At 43.1% G+C, this 25,869-nt stretch overlaps 1 protein-coding gene across 1 annotated transcript in view; it reads left to right on the top strand.

Moving 5' to 3' along the window:
• Positions 1-25,869, top strand: part of MTREX (Mtr4 exosome RNA helicase) — a 1,888,266-nt gene that overhangs the window by 251,459 nt on the left and 1,610,938 nt on the right. The window contains exon 9 of the mRNA XM_044063928.1: positions 21,569-21,667. Coding sequence (XP_043919863.1) covers positions 21,569-21,667 — 99 coding nt within the window. The remainder of the gene's footprint in view (positions 1-21,568; positions 21,668-25,869) is intronic.

Below are 25,869 nucleotides of genomic sequence, written 5' to 3'. Positions count from 1 at the left end.
CCCAAAACTTAAATTTTTGGGAAAAAAAAGCTCCAGAATTCCTACTCCTGGCCCCTTTCTGGCTAAGGCAACATTGGTTCCCTTGGACAGATGGACTGGGTAGGGAAAACTATTGGAAAATACTGTTGGCAACCAGGTCTACTTAATCAACAAAAAGGTCTGCACCTCCATCCAGATCTAGCCCATTTGTCTCACTCTGTGGATGGAGTTCTGATCCCTAAAAGACACCTGTTCTCTGAGAAGGTTATTCAGGTTCTACAGGAAGCCTGAAGTCCTTCCACCAGAAAATAATATACAGCTAAGTGGAAAAGATTTTCAGTTCAGTGCTTCAAGCGCAGTCAAGGGCTATTCTTATCAGATGCCTCTTCTGTCCTCTAGTATCTTTGCAAATTATTGCATCCTGATCTGGTCTACTCTTCCATTAAAGCCCATCTGCTTGCCATTAGTACCTGGTTGTCTCGTTATCCTCCAAACATATCCAGGATGGAGGTCAGACTTTGCTTGAGGGAAGTCTTGTATACCAAGCCTCCAAGAAAACCTATTTTTCCTTCATAGGATTTCAGCTTTGTGCTGGAAAAAAAACCTTTCTTAGCCTTCTTTTGTGCAAGCAGCTTCTGCCACTTGAAAGTTCTGCACTTGGAAGACTGTCCTTCTGCTGGCTCTTAACTCTGCCCGCAAAGTGTCTGAACTTCAGGCTGTTACGGGTATTCCACCCTTTTTCATATTCAACAGGGACAGGTGGCTCTTGGGGTCAATCCAGCATTCATGCTTAAGGTAGTGAATTAAATGTTCCTCAGACAGGCTGTTCAGTAATCTGGAAATAAGTCTTCATTCACTAGACATTCCCAAGCAGCTAAGGTTCTGCTTGGACAAAGTCAAAATCTCAGGAAAACTGGTGTGTGTGTCTGTGTGTGTGTGTCTGTGTGTCTGTGTGTCTGTGTGTGTGTGTGTGTGTCTGTGTGTCTGTGTCTGTGTGTGTGTGTCTGTGTGTGTGTGTCTGTGTGTGTGTCTGTGTGTGTGTGTGTCTGTGTGTGTGTGTGTGTGTGTGTGTGTGTGTGTGTGTGTGTCTGTGTGTGTGTGTCTGTGTGTGTGTGTCTGTGTGTGTGTGTCTGTGTGTGTGTGTCTGTGTGTGTGTGTCTGTGTGTGTGTGTCTGTGTGTGTGTGTCTGTGTGTGTGTGTCTGTGTGTGTGTCTGTGTGTGTGTGTCTGTGTGTGTGTGTCTGTGTGTGTGTGTCTGTGTGTGTGTGTCTGTGTGTGTGTTAGCCACCTCTTCTTCCACCTCCAGCTCTGGAAGTCAACCATATGTTAAGAATACTGCAACAGTGGTTTTCAGTTGGGACATAATACAGTTGTGTAAGAATTTACCATAACAGTATCTTTCCTCTGATCACTTCTCTTCTTTCCCTTCATTGTAAGCTATCACAAGTAGACTGCTTTTGGGAAATTTTACTGCCTCTTTGATCTACACCCCTCCTAGCTGACCGGTTTCCTCTCTCGATAGCCTTCGGACCACTAGCTTGGAAATAATCTGAGGTACTTGTGCGTACGTCTGCCTGTATTAACCCCCAATGTATATAAGCTGAGGTCACGTGTTGGGTGTGCACCCACTGGAAGGTAAAGCTTTGGTACCCCAGCCAGACATCAGCAGATGAAAACCCCATATATTGATGTCTTCCAGTGATGAAGTATTCTCGACTGTTTTGGTATGTTCTTAAACAACTGTACTTTTTTTTCTGCCTTACTCTCTCTCACAAAGTGTCTAGCTTCAGTTATAGTTCACTGCAGGCTACAGGGAATCCACCTTTTTCCATATTTAGACTGTTATCTTTGTATAGCTTTTTCCAGGTGTTGGGAATATCTATCTTCGGTTAGCGAACTGTTAACACAAGGTGGAATTCCAAGAAAAGATTCAAAAGTCATTCTTGACTCCTTCACATAGGATTGCTTTTTGGGGTGTCAACTAGACACCTCTGTATACGGGCTTTTCTTCCACAGGGAAAAAAACATGTTTGTTTAGATCTATTTCTAAGGGTTTTCCCTACAGCTCTGGTGGCTGAGGGAATATCTCAGGTTTTGTGTGTCTTGGCAGCTATGATTCTCATTATACCCCTGGCAGGACTACATGTGAGTAAGATACATAAGTGTGTGATTTGTTTCCCCCCAACATCAGCCCTCTTCATCTTTTCAAACCCCACTGCTGGGTTTTGTCAGACAAGTCAGTTGGTAGAGAGAACAGATATTCTTAAGTCTAGATATCCCCTTCCCCCAATCTCCCCTTCCTCCTTTAAAACAGTCCATCATGACAGACACCTCTGACTTTGCTTGGGGAATAGTTTCAGAAGGGGTAAAAGTGCAAGGGGTGTGGGGCTCTAAGGGCAAGCACATAAATATTAAGGATTGCTTGCCCTCATCAAGGCACTTAACTTTCTGAACTATCTTTCATCCCAGTGACCTGTTAGGTGGTTACAGACAGTACCACTATCCTGTAGTACATCAGCAAATGGGAGAACTAGGTCATAGCCCCTTTGAAGACTAGCCATGATCTCTTTGGGTATAGCTTCACAGCACAATCTCACTCTTCAGGCATTCTGTGTGTTGTCAGAGCAAAATTGTGGCAGACTAGCTGAGCAGGACCATGCAGACTCTCATGAAACACTCTAGTTTTAGTGGTTACTGCATTGCCTTTACATGAAAAAAGGTCCTGGGTTCAATCCTTAGAAGATATATTACGGGTGAATTTTGCATAATGATTAAGGTCTTCACCTCATAGACATGGAAACAAGGTTTTGATTCTGACCTCTGGTTATTATCTAGACTTAGTGACCCTTTGGGGTTGCTAGCCTAGTATTCACTTATAAACCTAAATGAATGGAAACTAGCTCAGGGAGCTCTTCCAAGATTTGATGCATCTGTGGGGAGTTCCTAAAGTAGAAATCTTTTGCCTCCCTTCTGAGCAATCAGCTGACAAAGGACTCCATGCAAGAAGGCCTAGAAGAGAGATTTCTTTGCCTTGGGACAGCAATGTTCCTGTATCCTCTTCTACCCTTTCCACTAAAATCCAGTGTACTTCTGAAGCTTAGAATTCCCAAGATCATTGTGGTGACTCCCTTCTGGCCTAGGCAACTGATTCTTCCGTGTTTTACAAATGGCCTGTGGCAATTACCACAAGCTGCCTTGCTGACTGGATTTATTCTGATAAGAACAGGGGTGCTTGATAACATCCCAACATCAGTCCAGTTCATTTGACTGCCTGGATGATAGGGTCTTAATTGCTTTTAAACATCTGTTCATTGAGGTTGTGTAGCAGGCAAGGTAAAGACAAGAAAGCCTGCTACTAAGAAATCTTAAATTAGTAAGTGAAAAGGTTTTCTGGTTGGTGCCAGCACCCATTCAGGGCTAGTTCTGTTTTTTTTTCTTTCAGTATTTGAGAGTTACTATCCCGTGACATTATTCTATTATCAAGATTCATTTATTAACCATTTCAGCATGTCTGCTCGTGGATGATCCTTTTTTAATAGTCTCATGTTAAAATGTTCTTGAAAGTGGCTTTGCATAAGAGTCTTCCAAGAAAACCAGTGGCCCCTCCTTTTGGGATGTTTAATTTAATGTTAGAGAAGCTAACACTGCTTTATTTGAAGTGGCTAACCTGGCTAACTTTATGTTCTCCTCATGGAAAATTGTACTGATTTTGTTTTAACATCCTTAAGAAGGTTATTCAAGTTGCAAGCGGTTATGGTGAATCAACCCTATCTAAACTTCCATAGGGACAGGGTTTCTTTGAGGACTAATCCTTTTATTCCTGAAGTAGTATCCAGATTTACTTTAAGCCAGACTGTCTGTCTTCCTGTTTCAGCTCCTGTACCTAAAAATGAGGAGGAGAGGACAATTCCACAGATTGGATGTCCACCGACTTCTCTAGTAGTAACTTGATGGAGCTAAATTTTTCCAATCAGACCCTTCATTTCTTGTAAAGGGAGAAGGGACAGCCTGTGTTAAAACCAACCGTTTCAAAATGGTTGTCTAAGACTATATGCAATACTCGCCATAACAAAACTATTCCAGTCATGGTCAAGGTTCAGTCTATCAGGGCTTTGGCCTCATCTATGGCTTTTTGGAAACATTTGGATTCTAGAAGTATTCTAAAAGAATCTCCTTGGTCCTTTGTGCATACTTTTACAAAACACCATAAGCTTGATTCCTTCTCTAGGTCCCGATCAGGCTTTGCTAGGACCATTCTACATGGGCTTCTGGACTCTTCTCCTTCCAGTTTCCAAATGTAGTTAGCTAGGGTTATCTACCCGTAAGCTACTGCAGCAATGATCAGTGTGCTGAATGTAGTACAGTTGTGTAAATAATACATAACAGTAGATGTTTGATCACTACTGCAATAGCAGCTCCCTTCCCCTTGTTTTATACTGTGCTTTGTTATACCATTGTGTGGACTTTTGTTCCGAACTTTGTCCTTTCAGGGCTCAGACTTCCTCCTTTTTGGCAGGAAAGCTCTGAAGGGCTTCACACCCAAACTTATGTTTTAGTCGGCTCAGCTCGTTCTGCCAGTCACTGTGAGCATGTGGATGGTGCCCAGAAACTTTGGCAGCTGGTCAGCTGTTGTATCCTTGGCAGGATATAACCCATATTGTTAGAATTACCACTGCTACAGTAACCTAAGTTACGGTAAGTTTAAACTGCAAAAAATACAGTTGTGTAAATAGTTTAGAAGCTGTAGATTGATGGAGTTGGGTCCATTTTTGCTGGTAATGTCTTTTTCCCATGTTTTGCTAGTTGCTGTTACTGTGTCTATCAGATTTTTATTTTGTTTTAACTTTTTTTTTTCCATTTAATCGGAGTAAAATTAATTTCTAGTTGTTTCATTTGAGATGGCATTTGTTTTCCATAAGGCATTGTGTTTCTGGAACTTGTGTATGTGGAATGGTTAAAGTAACTTTATTTTTTATTGTAGCAAATGGGAAATGGGGACAGTTTCATTTATTGATTTGATTTTTTTTTATTTAATTCAGTAGCTTTCAGCTAATCCAAAGGCAAGTGTCGACTTGTGGTGGTTTTACATGGCAGGAGTGCTTCTGGGTTGTCAGTGTTGGGGGTGTGTGTGCCTTTTGTGTAAATTAACGTTTTTATGTTGTAATGAAAGAGAAATGTGGTTATATATTTGCGTTTATATCACGTTATCGAAAGATGAAAATAGCAAACGCGATTTCATCAAACCTAAAATATCTAAACCACGTAATATCGAACATTCAGAACAGCAAATTTTTTCTTTGGGAAAAATTTGCTATTCCAAAACACATACACACAACCCAAGCACACCTAAAAAAACATCACTACACACTCATACACTTATAATGCTACAACTAACCCTACAATAAACTATACATTACTATCTATCCACTTACCTTAACCCAAACCCTAACCCTAAGGTCTGTCACTATCGCACACTCACCTAACCCACGCCCTAACTCACTTAACCTGCCCCTAACCCTAACTCACCTAACCCATGCCCTAATCCTAACAACCAAGCAATCGCGCACTTACCTGAACCCAACCCGTGCATTTCCATCACAACACTGAAAATAGCAAAGCCACAGAACCGGCCAACCTAATTCTTTCCGTAGGAAAGAATTCGATGTTCTGCAGCTTCGCTATTTTAGCATCCGCTCAAAACGGGTCGATATTAGAACGTTCGAACCGCTCAAAAAGGGTCGATATTAGAACGTTCGAAGTTTTAAAACTTCGATGTTCTGATATAGACCCATATATTTTATTTGGTGCTTAAGTTAAATCTAGTGTGGGCTTAAGGGAGTTGCTGTTGATGTGCTTCAGTGTGTGTTTATTTTTTTTTTGCAGGGGGGGGCTGTTGGTGTGTCCTGTTGCTGCATAGTATAAGTTTCCATCTTGCATACAAGTGGTAATTGCATTTTTTTTTTTAGTAGTAGTAGTTCTGACTAATATTTGGTACAGTGCATGTTTCAACATAACAGCTTATGTTAGTAATTGCTAGGCATGCAGTCCAAAGAACATTGAAGAGCCTAGTCAGGTTTCCTAACTCTGTCAGTGCTCCATCTGGTTAAGGGATTTGCTCAAGTCGCACAATAGACAAAATTAGGCTAAGGTAATCGAACCCTGTACTACAGGAAAGCAGCTCATTAGCAGCTCCTTAACCTTTAATCTTCTGTGCTAACTTCTAGACCAGTGGTGTTAATGAGGCTTCCAGAGTGCAGATATTGCGCTAAGGGAGTGGATAGTTTAAAAATATTTATGAATTAGAGGTATGCTTTTAACACAACACTTGCTTAAGGTGCACTATTGGGATTTACACACACACACACACACACACACACACACACACACACACACACACACGTGCCAATATAGAGTACATATTTGATTAGGGTGTCCATCTTGGCTGAGTTTACACTGGAGGTTTACGGGGAAAGTTTGCATCACTGTAGTAATACACTGACCATAATGCTGCTGTTAACCTTAAATGATATATACAGATGGTGTTTATCTGGCAAGGCAATCTGTATTGAAAGACTTTCCAAGATTGTAAAATTACTAATTATCCCCTTCATTTTTCTCTAGTACAAGTTATCCTTGTTGCTACCTCAGTAATGTAGAAATTAGTCTGTGTAAGAGGTTTATTTTATAAACAGGATTGTTTTTGCTGGGAATAAAGTAAACTGGTTAAAACAGCTAGATCTGATGGCCTAGATGAATGAAGACTTGACTTGACTCTGTTTGATTATTGCTTTTTTTTTGGGGGGGGGGCACCTGCTTATGCTTATGCTGGAATGAGGAAGGTGTGAGGACTGTTGAGGCTTAGCCTGCGCACCTCAGCTTGAGGTTGTAATGGATCCCTTTGCATCTAGAGCCTAAAAGTGACTTGTAAATCTGAAGAGACTGAATAGTAATTTATAGATAAAGCTGGAGTTGATGTTCTTCGTGTTTCACTGATGCAGTCATCACATTTGGGTTATCTGCCTGCAGGTAGCCCTCAGCCGGCCTGAATCTTGGGATTTCTGCGTCGGATGCTCTTGCTTCTTCCATGATGTCAGGGGTATAAAACATGCAACCGACACCATTCCATCAGTTTTTCTTGCCATGCGGTGCCCGAAGCAGTTGGCAAGTGCCGATCGGCCGACTCCTGAAATTTTCATTTTCGAGTTTCAGACCTGAAGTTTTCTTAAAGATAAGTACCCCATTGGGGATCTTTTTTTTTCTTGCTCTAACCGATGTCAGAAAAAATTAATAATTGTCTTGCCTGTGGAAAGCAAATTCCTCAGAAATTTTCATTCTTACTGCGTCACCTGTTTAGGCCCTGAACACGACATCCCTCGCTGTCGGTTTTGTGCCTTGTTTAGCACCCGAACTATCCGTTGGGCAATTTTTGTAGCTAAATACTTTTGCTCTCTATCTTTGTGCTCCGTAATGGTGTTAGTAAGCCATCCAACTACCGATTTTCTCTGGAGAAAATGAAAGGATAAAGACAGAGACTGCATAGGTCCAAAACTGCCGACAACGCTACCATTAAGCTAGTCGCCAGTCCGCTGGTACTCAGTGAGGTGCTTTTGCAGCCCCTGATACCCACTTTTACAGATTCACAGGCCTATACTGAGACCCAGTCGGAGTATGCCGCGAGATGCTTCTTCGACTGGAACCTGCGGATGTCTCTGCCTTGGAGGGTTCCGGAGCCACTGTGCAGGCACTGGCTTCTGAGGATATATTCATATATTAAACCGATTACTTCGTTTCAAGCAAAAAATACTGAATTTCTCAGGCCTAAAGTTCGCACTAACGCCTAGGAAACTGACGACCAAAGTGCATTCTCAGGCTCACAGGCCTCAAAAACAAATGATTAGAATGGCTGAAGACTTTATTGCCTTTAATTAGGGGAAGCCAGCCTCCCCTCTGAGGCCTAGAACTGATTTTCCTTCTGATTCTTCTGATAAAGATTCTGAAATCTCTGTTCCTTCTGACTACCAGGAAATACCCTTATCTACCTATGAGGATTCTGATGCGGAGGATTCCATTCCCTCTGCTTCCCCTCCAGAAGATTTTTCTTTTGGTGAAACCCTGCATACCCTTGGGAAGCATTTCTGCTGGGAAAGCCAGGACTACTCTCAGTCCAAAAAGAGACTTGGGGAATTTTTAAACCTGCCTCAGCACAGGCCTCTAGCTGTCCCTTCTGTTCTGGAGATAGATTGTAGGTAATGTTTTCTTGGATTCCAGCCTTACCCAGGATACTTTGCCCCCAGGAAACCTGACCGGTACTATAAAGTACCTGACTCTCTCAAATACCTTTTCAAGAATTCTACTGCAGATCCAGAGACCATTTCCCAAGGACCAAAAGACAGTAAGGATACTACTACCAAGAATCCTATCCCTTCTGACAGGGATTCTAGGCCTTTAGACAGTTGGGGTAAGAAGGTATAAACCTCTGCTACTCCGGCCATTAGGTCTTTAAATTGCCAGTTTCATATGTTAAAGTATCAGCAGCATATTATGGGGCTAATTAAACAGAAAATTATGTTGATTCCTGACTGTGCAGAACACAAAGATTTACAAGAGTTAATGCATTCTGCTGACCAAGTTGGTAAGCATACTTTCAGTGTGGTTTTGATGTTTTCGAAGCATCTTGTAGGGCTGCTGTCACTGGGTCTGTTCGTAGAAGGCATGCTTGGCTTAAGGAACAAAACTTGCCAGATCCAGTCGAAGCAAAAGTACTGTATGCACCCTTAAACCAAGAGCGCCCATTTGGCAATAAAGCAGAAGTTCTCAAAAGGATGGAGGAGAAAGCTAAATCTATGTAAACTGTTAGATTTCTTACAAGTACAGCCACCTAGATTCAATAGGCATTGGCCTTTCAAAGAACTGGTCCTTTCCAGTCCCAGGCTTTCTCAGTCCAAACCCAGGGCAGCAGACCCCCCCCCCCCCAAGACTTCAGTCTCAGGTTATGCACAGATCTAAGCAGTAGGGTGCTCTCGCATCCAATACAGGGAGTAGTAAACCACCCCCTTATGGTAAACCTGCACAATGACATATCCTCAACTCCCCCAACAACCCCTGCTCAAGTACTTTCCTTTAGGAGGAAAACTCGCCTTGCATGCAAAAAACTGGGCATACATTACCCAAGACAAATGAGTTTTAAACATTGTTTCCCTAGGATACAGATTCCCCTTCCACTCACTCCCAACCCTAAGTGGATGGCCAGACCTCCCCCCAAGCCAGTGGGCGGAGGCCCAAAAGCAAGTACTTTCTCTCTCCAGCATCAAGGCTATTCAACCTGTCCCAGCAGAACAAAGGGGACAAGGCTTTTATTCAGAACTGTTCCTGGTTCCCAGAAAAGAAAACTCCTGGTGTGTCCTATCCTGGATTTATCTGTTCTCAACACCTTTCTGGTGGTTCCAAAATTCAAAATGCTAACACTCCAACAGCTGCTTCCTATGCTAGCCGAGGATGCCTGGCTGGCAACCCTAGACTTAAACGAAGCTTGCCTGCACATCCCCATAAGGGAATCTTGCAGGAAATACCTTTGCTTCAGGGCAGGCTTTATGCACTCAGTTCAATGCACTTCCCTTTGGCTTATCTACTGCACCCAGGGTATTCACAAAGTGCCTAGCTCCAGCCATTGCTTTTTGCAGGCAGAGAACTATTCAGATTTACCCATACTTAGACGATTGCCTGATTCAGTCGGAAAGTCAGGACCTGCTGCTACAGCACCTGGCCTTTGTAAAGAGACTTCTAACTTCACTGGGGTACACCATCAACAAAAATAAATCACACCTAGTACCCTGCCAACAGATTGTATTCCTGGGAGCAAGCTTGAACACAACTTCCTAGATGGCATTCCTGACTCCAGAGAAACAAATGTACTTGACAACTTACTTCAACCTATTGGCCACAAAAACCCAGCTATCTGCAAGGAAAATACTGCAAGCTCTGGGGTTCATGGCCTTTTGCTTTCTGTTAATTCCGTATGTGAGACTGCATATGAGGAAACTTCAGTGGTATCTAAAAAGTCTATGGTGTCAACATTCTCAGGACCTGGATACAATGATTCCTATTGTACTGTGTATAAGGGCAGAGTTCCTTTGGTGGGCAGAGGCCTGCAACCACAACAAGGGACTCTTTCACTCTACCCCAAAAACCCTAACAGACTCATCAGACTATGTATGGGGGGTTAATATGGCAGGGCAGTGCATTCAGGGCAAATGGAGCCCAAAGCAGATGCACCTGTATATCAATCAAAAAGAAATGTTAGCTGTACAGAATGCTCTGACAGCCTTCAAATGCCTTAGTCTTCCAGGACAACTATTGGTAAAGACAGACAACACCACAGTTATGTGGTAAATAAACAAGCAGGGGGGAGCACATTCCTGCCCACTCTGCAGACTAGCCATGGCTCTGTGGAGCACAGCCTTGAGCTACCAAGTGAACCTACAAGCTCAATTCCTGCCAGGCAAACTAAATTCACTGGCAGACAACTTAAGCAGCAATCTCATGGACCCACACGAATGGAAACTGGAATCCAAAATATTCAAGCTTTTGGGGAACAGATGGGGGACACCAGAGGTGGACATGTTTGCCTCCTCTCAGAACAATCAATTGAACAAATACTGTACTAGAACTCCCCACAGACAAGCTTGGAAGGTGGATGCCCTGTCATTTTCCTGGGAACGCCTCTCAGTCTATGCCTTCCCTCTCTGACTCTCAAAGGTTCTACTAAAGATCAAACAGGACAAGCCAAGGACAGTCTTGATTGCACCAGACTGACCATGCCAGCACTGGTATCCTCTTGAGCAGTATGACAGTGCTACAACCTTGGCACCTGCCTCAGACCCCTTCCCTGCTGTCCCAACAGGGGGGGCTAAATTCTGCATCCTCAGCTTCAGACCCTGAACCTTGCCGCCTGGCTAATCCATTGAACTGCTCTCTAGCAGCCCTCAGTAAGCAGGTGCTGGGTGTTATTCTTGAGGCAAGGAAGCCTAGTACTATAAAATCCTATTCAGAAAAGTGGAAAAGATACTGTTCCTGGAGCCATTCTGAAGGGATGGGCACATCTGTGCCCAGCTTATCTCATATACTAGATTACTTAACAGAAATGCTCCAAAAGAGCCTGTCCTTCTCTTCAATTAAGAGTCATGCCTCTGCCATCTCAGCTCATTATAATACTGAGCCACCCCTCTTCTCTCATCCCCAGATAAAACAGTTCCTTAGAGGGGTCAAAAATTTAAGACCCCCCAGGAGAGCTCCCACTCCAGCCTGGGACCTTAGCTTTGTATTGAAAAAACTTACACCCCCCCCCCTTTCGAACCGGCTGCTACAGCAGAGTTGAAATTCCTATCTTGGAAAACAGCTTTACTTCTAGCTATCCCTTCAGCAAGAAGAGTGTCTGATCTACCAGCTTTTATGGCAGTGGAACTCTTCATTATCTTCCATGCGGACAGGGTTTCCCTCAGGACTAACGCATCTTTTATGCCCAAGGTGGTATCTAGTGTGGCTTTAAAACCAGTCCGTTCATTTGCCTACTTTTTTCCCTAATCCTCAAAATAAAGGGGCATTCTCTAGAAGTGCACAGACTGCTTAGATTCTATTTGGACAGGACTAAGCCTCTCAGAAAATCTGACCAGCTGCTAGTCAGTTTTGCTGCAGGGGCAGAGGAGAAGGCCATTTCAAAGCAAACCATTTCTAAATGGATAGCACATTGCATCCATTTCTGCTACAAGCACCATGGAAAAGCTATCCCACAGGGGATAAGAACACATTCCACCAGGGCTGCATCTACCTCTACTGCATTTCTCAGAGGAGTCCCTACCAGGGACGTTCTAGAAGCTGCAACCTGGAGCTCTTTTCACACTTTTCACCAAGCATTACCATTTGCCTAGCTTTTCTAAATCCAGAGCTGGATTTGCCACAACAGTCTTACAGGGCCTGATAGCCAGTGCTAATGCTTCTTAATCTACCTCCACCCTGTCTTAGCTTTGGGAATCAACCCTAATGTGATGACTACAACAGTGAAACAGAACATAGTACAGTTGTGTACACTTCCCATAAATGTAGATGTTAGAGTGTATTCACTGTTGCAGTCCTGGTTACCCTCCCTCCAGCCCCCTGGTTGTCTTTGCTTTCACCTATCCTTTTTGGTTTGGCATATCTTCTACTAAGTGTATTTGCTTTTTGCTGGGGGTGTTCCGCACAATATAATTGCTTCCTATTTTGAGGGCACCTGACATCCGGGGCAAGAAAAACTGATGTAATGGCATCTGCTGCATGTTTTATACCCCTGACGTCATAGGAGAAGCAACAGCATCCAGCACAGAAATCCCAACACTCTGGTATTCAGGCTGGCTGAGGGCTACCTGCAGGCAGATAACCCAGATGTGATGACTGCAACAGTGAATATACTCCATTTATGGTAAGTGTACATAACTGTACTTTGTCCAGCTATCTCTACATTTTTCTTTTTTCATTTCTGTAGAAATATTAAGGAAAAATATTAAAATGTCTTCACCTGACGAGAAGCCATAATGTGTTGTCAGTAACTGATTTTACAAATTCTGCAGTTTTATTCAAGGAAAAATTGCCAAGTCATATGAAAACTTAGATGCAGCATGTTGGCAAGTTGTCATATTAGCATTTTTCTTAGATCTGTATCGTATCGGTGACTAGCTTAAAAACCTCTGTTCATTGTGGTAGAGGAGAACTTGTTCACCTTCGATTTTTTTTTTACTGCTTGCATTAAAGCAGTGAAAACTATCACTTTTCATCTACCAGAATGGTGGCTGATTGAGCTACACTTTGATTATAGCTCTCCCTTTGTAAAGGCAAATTAATTGTTAAAAAAACAGTAAAAGGTACTAGTAAAATTCACATTCTGGATGTCAGCAAAGAAGAAATTCTGAAAAAGTAATGTTAAGAGAAAATTGACTGGAAAAGAAGAAAAAAAGCTCTGGCTGGAAAGAACTTCTCAGCTTTTCAACAAAAAGCATTTTAAGTTGCATGTTTAGTAGAGGAGATTGCTTCCTGTAATTCAGAGTACAAAAAATACTCCAGTGGTGTTCACAGTAATAAAAGGGAACCTGAGTAATGCTTAGTCAAATGACAAAAGGCTGTAATCATAGAAACTTTATGTAGCCATACAAATAAGCTGATAAAACTGCAAGAAATCGGACAGAAAGAGACTAGACTGGCTGGCCATGTCTTATCAAGGAAAAACTGCTTCGAAAAACTGATGTAGAATGCAAAGCACTCAGAGCAAATGTGAAATTTTGTTTGCTATACCAGAGAAGTTGGAAAAAGAAGGTTGTATTCATGTTTGTGAGAGCAGAAATAAGCAACTAGTTTGGTGTTCTTGTGTATTGAGAGCACATCATGTTTATACTTTATCTATAAAATGATTGTGTCCGTCATTAGTGATAATTTAATACAAGATGTTTCTTGTTTAGAAACAAAAAAGTCATTACTGCTTTCTGATGGCCAGAATTGAAAACAAACCATACTGACATTTTCAGTTGTAAACCTTGTACATCACTTATCTATCCAGTCACTGTCAAACATTACATCGCTTATTCAATTCCTGCCTTCCCTTTAACCTCACTCTTCCTCCAAAACATTATTCTGAACGTATTGATCTTAGTGTTTCACTGTTGCAGTCATTACATTTGGGTAATCTGCTGGCAAGCTGCCCTCAGTCGGCCTGAATAACAGTCTTGGGTCCTGCATCGGTTGCTGTCTCCTATTCCATGATGTCAGGTCGCCAGGGTTATAAAACATGCAGCCGACGCCATTTTATTCAGTCTTTCTTGCCACGCGGTGCCTGAAGCAGAAGCAGTTCACAAGTGCCGGACGGCCGACTCCTGAACTTTTCGTATTCGAGTTTCAGAACCGAAGTCATCAAACTAAAGCTAAGTACCCCGTTGGGGAAACTTTTTCTTGCTCCTTACTGATGTCAGTAAAAGTTAATAATTGCATTACTTGTGGGAAAAAAAATGCCTCATAAGGATTTTCATTTGTACTGTATTCCTTGCCTAGGCCCTGATCACAACGTGCCTTGCTGTCAGTTTTGTGCTAGATTTAACCAACGCACTATATTAAGCGTCGGTACATTTTTGTTTCTAAATATTTTGGTTCAAGATTTAATTATCCTGAAATGTCGGTTAGCAACCAGACTACCGGAGTTCATAAAAAACGCAAAGATAAAGACAGAGACAGACCATCGAGGTCCAAAACAGATGACGAAGCTTCTCCTAAGCCAGTTGCTGGTTCGCCAGTTCTCAGTGAGGCGCTTTAGCAGCCCCTGATAACCGCTACTTTTCGAGTCGCAGGCCTCTACTGAGATCCATTCGGAGTCTGGTATGCCGCTAGATTCTCAAGAGTATTGAACCCGCGGATGTGTCTCCCTTGGATGGGTCCGGAGCCGCTGAGCAGGCACCGGCTTCTGATGGTGTTTTCAGGCCTCAACATTTTTATATTAAACAGACGGCAACAAAAACGAGGTGAAAAACAATTTCTATGTCTAAAGAACCGATGCTTGAGCCACGTGCTGAGGCCCCTATGCCTAAAAAAAACAGATCAAAATGGCTGAGGATTTAATTACTTTGATCAGGGGTTCCCAACCCCCCCCCCCCCCTGCTAAGAGGCCTAGGCAAGGCACTGATTATGAATCTTCAGATCAGGTTTCTATTCTTTCTGATTCCTCTTTTGATCAGAAATTTTCTATTCCATCCCATCTGCATCTCCTCCTGAGGATTATTGTATATTTTAAGGGAACATTTTCACTGGGAAAGTCAGGATTTCTCGCACTTAGAGTCTTAGAGATTTCCTTCTTCCTCCTCAACATAGGCCTTTGGCAGTACCTCTCCTGTATTGGACATCATTGATGATGTGTTCTCGGAATCGAGCATGGCTCCTGATTCCCTGCCTCCGGTTCCTAGTAAGCCAGACAGATATTACAGGGTTCCTGACTCCCACAAATTTCTTTTCAAAAATCCTGCTGTTGATCCTGAGACTATTTCTCTGGGTCCCAAGGGTGTGAAGGCCTCTACAGTCAAAAATTCTACCTCTTCTGATAGAGATTCCAGGGCGCTGGATAGATGGGGTAAGAAGGTTTATACGTTTGCAACCTTGGCAATCGGGGCTTTAAAACTGCCAGTTTCATATGCTTAAATGTCAACAGCATGTTATGGGCTTACTGAAATAAAAAATGATGATTTTTGATTGTGCGGAAAATAGAGTTACAGGAATTATTGCATTCAGCAGAACAGGTTGGAAAGCATACTTGCAATGTGGTTTTGATTCCTTGGAGGCCTCTTGTAGGGCCGCCGTTACTGGATCTTTGATTAGCAGGCATGCCTGGTTCAAGGAGCAAAATCTGCCTGATCATGTTAAAGCTAAATTGTTGGATGGACCTTGGCAGCATGATACTCTGTTTGGTAATAAGGCAGAAGAGGTTTTAAAGAAAATGGAAAACAAAGCTAAATCTATGCAAACTGTAAAAGATTTCTTGCACGTGCAGCCACCCAGGTTCAGTAGGCACTGGCCTACTAAAACTTGGTCCTTTCCTGTGTCCAACAGAGCCACTCAGGGCAAATCCAGGCGTTCAAAAGACTCCAGATACCAATCACAGGGTTCTTGCAGATAAAAGCAGTGGGGTGCCTCCACCCCCAAATCCGGAGGAAACAAAGCACAACCCTACAGTAAACAGTCTCAATGACTTTCCTCTACCAGCACCAAGCACTTTTTGGCAGCTCCCTTGGGGGGAAAACTAGCACTTCATGCTCAAAATTGGCAGTTAATTACCCAGGACAAGTGGGTATTAAACATAGTATCCCAGGGTACATATTTAATTTCCAAACTGATGGCTGGATCTGCCACAAAACCAGTGGGCAGAGGCCCAGAAACAAGTCATGTCCCTCATGGATATGGGCAACCGGTACCAGAAAAGGAAAAAGGACAAGGTTTTTATTCAAGACTTTTCCTGGTACCCAGAAAAGACCATTCTTGGCATCCAATACTGGACTTATCGATTCTGAACATGTTCCTGGACATTCCATAATTCAAAATGCTGACTTTACAACAGCTACTGCCTATGCTAGGCAGGAATGCTTGGTTAGTAATTCTAGACTTGAGGCATACCTGCATATCCCAATTAGGGAATCATGGAGAAGATACCTCCGCTTTAAAGCAGGTGTTTTGCATTACCAATTCTGTGCACTGCCCTTTAGCTTATCTACTGCACCCAGGGTCTTTACAAAGTGCCTGTCGCCAGTTATTGCATTTTGCAGACAAAGAAGCATACAAATTTATCCTCATCTGGACGATTGTCTCATTCAAGCAGAGGACAAGGACACTCTTCAACATCTGGCTTTTGTAAAAAGGCTTCTAGCATGCCTAGGGTACACTATAAACGGAAATAAATCACAACTGGTACCCTCTCAAATTAATTTCCTGGGTGAAAACTTGAATACAACTGCCCAGATGGCTTACCTCAAGCCAGACAAACAAAGGCAACTGACAACATACTTCAAACAAATGGCAACAAAAACTCCGTTATCTGCAAGGCAAATTCTGCAGGCTTTGGGGTTTATGGCATCCTGCATTCTACTAATTCCATATGCGAGACTGCATATGAGGAAACTTCAGTGGTACCTAAAAAGTGAGTCAACATTGTCACAGCCTGGAAACAATGATTCCTCTCATTCCCTGCCTGCAACAGGAGTTGCAGAGACTTGTCACCAAAACAAGGGACTGTCATTCACTCTAACCCCTGCCATCCAAACCCTAACTACAGACTCATCAGACTATGCTTGGGGGGCCCACCTGGCAGGGAGATGCATTCAGGGCAAATGGAGCCCAAACCAAATGCTTCTGCATATCAACCAGAAAGAGATGCTAACTGTTCAGAATGCTCTTACAGCCTTCAAGGACTTACTTCATCCAGGACAACTGCTGATAAAGACTGACACCACCACAGTTATGTGGTACATAAGCAGGGGGTACACATTCCTACCCCCTTTACAGACTAGCCATGGCTTTGTGGAACACATCCTTGACTTACCAAATACATCTACAAGCTCAATTCCTGCCAGGAAAGCAAAATACTCTGGCAGACATCCTAAGCAGAAATCTTATGGATCCACACGAATGGAAACTGGATCCAAAATCTTCAGCATGTTAACACAGTAATTGGGGAGCCCAGACATAGATCTCTCTGCCTCTCCCCAAAATTATCAGTTGGACAAATTTTGCACAAGAACTCACCACAAAAAGCATTGAAAGTGGATGCTCTATCCTTCAGCTGGAAAAACCTATCAGTCTATGCCTTTCCCCCTCTGCCTCTTCTTTCCAAGGTCTTACTAAAAGTCAGACAGGAAAAAACAAAAATGATCCTAATTGCTCCAGACTGGCCTCGCCAGCACTGGTACCCGCTTCTAAGGAATACGTTTCACCTTCCTCCATGGTACTTCTCTCAAATACCTCATCTACTGTTTCAGCAGAACTATCAACTTCTGCACACTCTGCTCCAAGCTCTGAATCTTGCAGCATGGCTAATCAACTAATTATTTAAATACCTCTTAGTAAATCTGTGATGGATGTCATTTTGGAAGTCAGAAGGCCTAGTACTAGAAAATTTTATGCTGATAAATGGAAGAGATTCTGTGCTTGGAACCAAGCACAAGGAATAGACGCAGCAAAGCCCAATATTCCTCAGATTTTACAATACCTGACTGAGATGCTTGACAAAGGCCTATCTTTTTCTTCAATAAAAATCCATGCCTCTGCCATCTCGGCTCATTGCAACACAGAGCCTCCCCTCTTTTCTCATCCACTGCTTAAACAGTATCTTAGAGGGGCCAAAAATGTAAGGCCTCCCAGAACAGAAGTGCACCAACTATTGCATGGGACCTCAATTTTTTGCTGGAAAAACTCACCCTGCCTCCTTTTTGAACCAACGGCTACTGCGGATGTAAAATTTCTATCTTGGAAAACAGCTTTTCTTTTGGCAGTCACGTCAGCAAGAAGGGTTTCAGAACTACAGGCTGTCATGGCAGTTGAGCCTTTTATTACATTCTATCCAGACAGGGTGTCCCTCAGGACCAATCCTTCTTTTATGCCTAAGGTGGTATCCAGTGTGGCTCTTAACCAGACCATTCACCTGCCAACATTTTACCCAAACCCGCAGAACAAAGGGGAACAGATTCTGCATTCATTGGATGTACACAGACAACCAAGATTCTACTAAAATAGGACCAAATCTCTAAGAAAGTCAGAGCAGCTACTGGTAGCATTTGCTGCAAGATCAGAGGGGAAGGCTGTATCAAAGCAGACTATTTCTCAATGGATAAGTCACTGCAACAGTGAAACACCGAAAAACATAGTACAGATATGTACACTTACCATAAATGTAGATGTTAGAGTGTATTCACTGTTGCAGTCCAGGTTACCCACCCGCCATCCCCCCTTTTCTTCTGATGGAACCTATCTTTCCTTCTCTGATTTATACAAACTATGTGGTGTATTTGCTTGTGGATGAAGGTAAAGTTTATATTGCTGTATGTAATTTTATATATAGATATAAATTGTGGCTACCCTTTTAGGGGGCACCTGACATCTGGGGCAAGAAAAACTAAAGAAAATGGCGTTGACTGCTTCTTTTACACCCCTGACTACCTGATGTCAGGGAAGGGGCGACGGCAGCCGACGCAGGACCCAAGACTTTGGAATTCAGGCCGACTGAGGGCAACCTGCCAGCAATATTACCCAAATGTAATGACTGCAACAGTGAATACACTCTAACATCTGTATTTATGGCAAGTGTACACAACTGTACTTTCTGTCCAGACTAAGGAAGTTTTCTATTGGTTATTCTGGTGATAAGGTGTCATTGGGTCGGGAGTCTGATACATGTTGCGCAGTAAACTCAATCTGAGGGGAGAAGGGAGACTGGGGGCATTATGGTTAATTAGAGGAGCATGGACCTCTGTGCCATACCTGGAAAATGCGGCTTTATCTGATCGATACAGATCCAAAGAAACACAGGTTAAAGACAAATGAAGTAGAACTAGTCAGATGGAATGTTATGTTGAGTACTTAACTTTTTTCTCTCCCAATGTGTCTCTTGTAGCATTATTTGCACTGTACAGTTCTTAATGTAATTCAGTGTTCTTACCTTGTTTATATTTGAGAGGCCATTCATATTCCAAAATATAGGTCGTATAGCCATTATGATAAGAATTTGCCACCTATTGCATGACAGCTTACTTAAATGTCAGCACTGCTGGCAGGTTAATTCTTCATACAGTTTCTAGTCATCATCATCTGACCTGTGTCACATTTTACAAGACTTTGTCTGAAAATCTGCAGGCGCAGACAAACACACACACTGCAGAACACCTCCATAATCTATTAACTTAAAACAAACATACACAGTTATGTATATCTTCAAATAATGAAGTTTAACTTGCCTGACAGGAGCAATTGTTCCAAATTGACAGATGCACCCACAGGCAATACCTAATCTAAAATTGTCTGTGCTTTTACAAACACAAATTGCTGCCTGTTCTCGTCTTGTCTTTATTCCCCTCCCAGATGTAAAAAAAAAAAACGCTTATATACTTTCAGAAAAATTAACTTTCAGCCTTAAAAGTGCACTGGTTGTCTTTAAATAAAACTAAGTTGCACACTGTGTTAATAGTAAATACATTAAAGTATCTAGGTACCAGGAAAACTGCTGTCTGTTACTCACTTCCAGTAATTTCATACTTTATTTTTAGCTAAGCTGTTTGCCTTAATTTTACTTGTATCTCAGCAAACAGTGTCCAGAACTCTGTTGCCCTCATATGTAGTCATATTGTCTCCGTGGAAAACATAAGAACAGAATGATACATGTCATTAACTGCAGACTTCTTAACTTGCACTAAACATTTATTTGCTGAAAAATGTTTTCATTACATTCAGTGTCTGTTTTTAAAGCTAAATAGTTAAACTTGTTGCTTGATTATGCCAATAGTATTAATCCAAGCGTTTGTTTATGCTAAAGTCAGAGAACACATCACTCTCCATATCAGTGCACTTTTACACCCATCCCCCACCCCAGTAGCCCAAGGTCACAGCATGTTAACTTGAAGAATAAGTCATGGTTGCATGTTTATCACAGTTTATACAGTTTTCTTGCCTTATCCCTTCATGAAACTTTCTTGTAGCAAAGAAATTCCAATCTAAACTTGGCAAAAAGCAGGCACTGAATACTTTAGCTAATATCAGCTAACTCAAGAAAATTTGAAGACTTCTCATATTTCACCCTTTGCTAAGCAGCTATCATAATGTATGACTTGTTTCTCTTCACCTGTGCCCTATGAAAGCCAAAAAAGTTAGTTAACCTTCCATTTCCTTGTACAAAATTTAACCATTTTTATACTGTTACAAGTTAAAGTTAAACATTGTACTTCAAATGTATTGTTATATGTCATATAACCTAAGCAACATTACATAAATTATTCAATTCCTTCTCCCGTTTTTAAACTAGAAACATCTCTGCTTATGTTATAAGTGATGGTTTAATAATCATACATTTATATAAATAAAAAAAAAACACATTGACAATCCTAGTTGCAAGCATTATACATCACTTATCTATCCATTCGTTTTCAGGCAGGCATTACATAGCTCATTTAAGTCCTGCCTTCTTTTAAACCTCATTTCTCCCCTGTATGTTTTGTTCCCACAAGTCCCATTTTTCCCTATGTAGTTTGCTCCTACCTTTATTTTGAAAGGTCTCCTTTCCATTTGTTTTATCTCTGTTACTATGTTCACTACTTCTAATATAGTTGGTTTAGATTTTGATTTCCATTGTCTAGTAATTGCTTTTCTGGCAGCCACCATAATTGGAGACAGCAAGGCCTTACCATGTCTAGGCAGTTCCGATTCTGTGTCATAGCTCAGAAGAATCTCCCTAGTCACACCGATCTGCCCACCCAGCATCTCTGACGGTCCATCCCACACAGAATCCTTAGTCTGCCAACTGGCTGCACTCCCAGAAAATATGTTCACAACTACCTCTTCCCCATCATACCTTCAACATTTGCTATCCACCGGAGGAAAAATCCTCTGGCATGTACTTGGGGTATACAAATATCTAAACATTTCCAAGCAAAAATCCTAAATCTTCTAGATTTTGTTGCATATTTGGGAGATGTACATATATCCTCCCATTGTATCTTTATGAATTGCTTATCCACTCTCTCTTCCCAATTCTTTCTAACCTCCTCTGATTGAGGGATTAGTTAGTTGCTATTGAGGAGAGTTTTGTTAAGTTCAGCTAGACCTAGAGAAACAAGGCTTTACTTGAAGTTAAGTATTGAATGCTGGTTTGGGTGTATGAGCAAATTTGATTAAAACAGTCTACAGCAAAATGTCAGCTGAGCTGCTGAAGCTGTCTGAAGAAAGAGTGAAATGAAATAGGAAAGTGGAAAGTACTGTGCATAGAATTTATGTAAGTTTTTTGTAGAGAAACAAAAACATTTTTGTGAGGAACTGTAACTTTGTTTGTGCAGGCTTGTCATGTGATCTACACTGACTACAGACCTACTCCTCTTCAGCACTACATCTTTCCAGCTGGTGGTGATGGGCTTCATCTAGTCGTTGATGAAAACGTAAGGCTTTTTTCTGTGCTGTAGTTTTATATGCCTTAAAACTTGCATATATGAAATATGTTAACTTGAAACTGTGACCCATGATTTTTTTCTCATGAATGTGAGATTTGTTTAGGGTGCTTTTGAAAGAAGTATTGTGGAACCTTGTAGAAATTTTTATCAACTGTCTTACAGGTGTAGAAGTGCACTTTGGAAGCAGTAAACAGGACTTCCAAGATCTTCATAAGAAAAAAATGATTGCTAGTGGGATTTCATTTTAGTAAACAATGGAACTGAGTTTCTGACTGATAAAAGTGTATATAGACATTTAGAAGACTGGCTTGGCAACAAAATCTTCAAGTTTTATATGTTTTTAGCTCAGTCAGACATGTAAACATGTTTTCACTTAATTTTATTGGATACAAAGCTGTTTGTCTAATTTCGTTGTCAACTAATAAGAGCATGCAGCTTCAAAGCACAATGTAAATTTTCTTTTTACCACTTGAACACAGTTTGTGATGCAGATATGCAAGATGGTCCCATTTGAAATTAAATAACTTTCATCTCTGGCATTTCTTCATGTTTATCTTTAGTACTATGTAAGACATATTTGGAGTTTACCATTACAAGTTAGGAAACTTGTTTATAAATACATAGTGTGCAGTTTTAGTACAATGTGTCAAGTCTGTATACTTGCATAACCAGTGATTATATTTTAGATGTCTGTTAACACATGGCTATTTTAAATACATCTTGAGTAGTACAGCTTTGTACAGGTTTCCTTTGGTTGCATTGTCCTCGATAGGAAAAAAGTAGATGTTATGTGATCCTATCTCGCCTACATTCTGTACTGATGGGCTCGGAGCCGATCCCTCGGCTCCGACTCTGCACACTATGCTATAGAGCGAAGCCTCTTGTTGGCTGAGCTATTCTCTATCCCAGGATGCACCACCACTAATCCCCCAGATCTCGTTTGCCGCTTACAAGCTAGGACGTGGTCTCAAACTTGGCTGAGCTAAGTACTGTTTTGTTCTAAGTTTTCCTGTCAGGAAATTCCTTATTCTTACCCAAAAGCTGTTTTAACAGCTATTGTTGTACGAGTGTGTTTTGGTACTTTTTTGAGGTAAAATTGTGTGTTTGTTTAAGGGAAAGGTTTCCCATTTAAGTTAGAGGGGCCTTCCCCTATCCTTAGCTAGTTTCTCTTATTTTTTCAAGGCGGTCAAGTGCCTGTTTAAGTTAGAGGGTCTTGGCCCTCCTTTTTTGTGTTTCGGTCATTGTTTTGTGTCGTTAAAAAAAAAAAAAAAGAGTTTAAAGTAAAATTTTTTTGTATTGTGGTATCTGTTCTGTCAAGATAGTGCTTCTTTCCACTGTTTTACTGTTTTTTGGATAGGCATTATGTCAAAAGAACATAGACCCTCAGGGTTCAAAAAGTGCACGAGGTGCGGTTATAAGATGTCTATAACCGATGACCACTCCTCGTGCGTATATTGTTTAGGCGCCAAGCACCTACAGGAGTCCTGTAGCGTGTGTCACGCTTTTTCATCTAGAGTCCTCCAAGAGAGGAAGAATAAATTAATACTGAAAGGGCTGATTAAACCCTCCTTTGAGGAGGCCTTATCTTCCTCTCCTACCAAGAAGAAGAAAGCGTCGGCTCCGACCAGCCCATCGGAGCCGACTGCTAAGAAACCTAGGCAGGCTTCTCCATCGGCTCCACGGACTTCGGAGCAGAGGGTGGAACGGTCTGCCTCGATGCCTCCAGTCTAGACTCCTCTGGTTTCGGGAGGCGGGTCACCTTCATCGGCTCCACTGGTTTTGGAGCCGATGAGGGTTGCCGGCTCAGACTCTTCCCCTTTGGCGCCGAAGCCCTCCTCGGCACCGAGGGAAATTATTTTGGGATCTCCCTTGGAACCTATATTAGAGTCCATTCGGAGCTGGTCCCCCAGTCCTTTGGAGCCGATGGAGAAGTCGGTTCGGACACTATTGGTTTCATCTAGATCCTCCAAGATGTCTGATTCGGACATCGACAGGGTGCTCCTAAGACTTTTCCAGTCTCCTGTGTTCCAAAAATTAGTTTTGGCTCCAGCCCATTCGGCTTCAGAGCCGATGGTCCACCCTGTAGTTATGGTTCCTCCTCCAACAGCCTCGGCACCGTTGTAGCCGGTGCTGGTGGAGCCGATGGAGGTTTTCGGGTCGGGCCCGACCCTTACTCCAACCCCGGCTCTTGAGTCGGAGTTCGGTACGCGGACCTCCTCTGTCGGCCCCGAGGGGGACGCTTCAGGACTGATGTTTTCGGTTCCAAGCCTTCCTCTCGGTGTGTCTGCTGCGGGGGTACCGTCTACTGTTGTGGCCACAGGGGTTGGACCTTCCCAGGATTCTGGTGGTCCGGCCTTCAGGGCCATGAGTGCGTTAGCCAAATCTTCTTTGGCTACCTCCACGGTCTCTCCAGCACCTTCCCTGCATACGGAGACTGGGTCTTTGGCAGTCCCCCTGTCCTTAGACAGCGGAGCCCCGGGGCCTGAGGTCACCCCCACTGGGGGTTCCCCCCCTCCTGGAGGTCCCTCTGAAGCTTCTTCGGAGGAACCCCCAAGGAAAAGATCGTGCAAGAGGAAGCACGTCTACTCCCCCGATGAGTCTCTCACGTCAGACACTGATCTTGATGATGCGGAGGGGTCCCCTAAGTCGTCCTCAGATGTTTCCTTTGCAGACATCTTGGAAGCCCTCGAACAACGAGGCGGCTGGCATTCCAAACCCCCCCCCCTCTGCTAACGAGTCGGTATTCCTTAAGGCCTTCGGGGCTCAGCCCTCCGCCTCCTGGGTGTCTCCGCCCTTCGAGCTCCTTGATTTGATCTGTCGAAGGGCGTGGGAACACCCAGACTCTCTGGAACTGGTGCCTGCTCGCCCAAATAAGTTCCTGTCAGCACCCCCAGAAAAGGAGTTTTTGACAAAAGGTATGGCTGTAGATGCCTTGGTGGTGGCATCTGCTACCCAACAAGATGTAGCAGAGGCTTCGACGTCCGTCCATCCTCCTAATAAGGAGTCTAGGAGCATGGATCGGTACGGTAAGCGCACCCTCAGTTCAGCGGCATTTACCTTAAGATCCCTGAACTATTTAACGCACTTCACCAGGTTTCAGAGGGATCTGATCAAGGAGCTTTCAGATACCCTCTTGGGTAACCTACCTGAGCAGCTGGCCCAGACGGTTGGCTCTCAGTTGGCTACGCTGTCATCCATATCAAACTCGTCCATGAGGCTCATTTCTTATGCGGCCGAGGGGGCGAGTAGAGCGGCGGTTACAGGTATTGCTCTACGGAGGCAAGCCTGGCTCCGCCTGTGTCATTTTGCGGAAGCCTTCAAGTCTTCCTTTGCCAACGCTCCCTTTGATGGGTCCTCTTTGTTTGGACCCAAGGTAAAGGACACATTGGCCCGCTGCGAGCAAGAAGGTAAGACTTTGACTGCCGTAGGGCCACGATTTTCCACTCCCTTTCAGCCTTGCCCCAAGGCGAAAAGGAGGGAAAATGTGGTTCCTTAGATCTCAGAAGTCTTATCCCTCACAGCAGGACGATCCCCCTTTTAGAGGCAGAGGAGGGGGAAATTCTTCTGGAAGACACCGTCCCAGAGGTGGCAGAGGCCCCCGCAACACTGGAGACTGCGAGTCCTTTCGTGGCTCTTCAGCCTTTCACAATCCCTGAGGGATTGCCCGACTGTGCAGCTCCGGAGCCAGTCGGGGGTCGTTTTTCGAGGCACCTAAAAGCCTGGGAAGGTATCACTCAGGACCGATGGGTGCTTCGAATTATTGCTGGAGGTTACGCCATTCCCTTTTCTCACTCCCCACCTCCGTCCAAGAAAATCCCGGACCCGCCACCCAGTCAACGGGAAATTGCAGCCTTAGAAGTTTCAAAGCTGCTTCAAAAAGGAGTCATCCAACCGGTCCCCGCAGACCAGATCGGATTAGGGACTTACTCAAGATTCTTTTTGGTGCCAAAAAAGACCGGGACTTGAGGCCCATTTTGGATCTCAGCATTCTAAATCGTTCAGTCAAAAGTCCAAGTTCAATGGTCACCCTACAATCCATTCTCCCACTGCTGGAGAAAGGTGTTTGGATGTGCTCCATAGATCTCAAGGACGCTTATTACCACATCATGGTACATCAAGCGTCCAGGAGACATCTGTGCTTCAGCCTAGGAGACAGTCATTTTCAGTTCCGCTGCCCTTTGGTCTCACCA

This window comes from Protopterus annectens, chromosome 2.part2 (assembly GCF_019279795.1).
Source record: "Protopterus annectens isolate FY-2018-M chromosome 2.part2, PAN1.0, whole genome shotgun sequence".
In the NCBI taxonomy this organism is placed as follows: domain Eukaryota; kingdom Metazoa; phylum Chordata; order Ceratodontiformes; family Protopteridae; genus Protopterus; species Protopterus annectens.
Note: the sequence above shows the minus strand (reverse complement) of the source record. Positions and strands in the feature narration are given on the sequence as shown.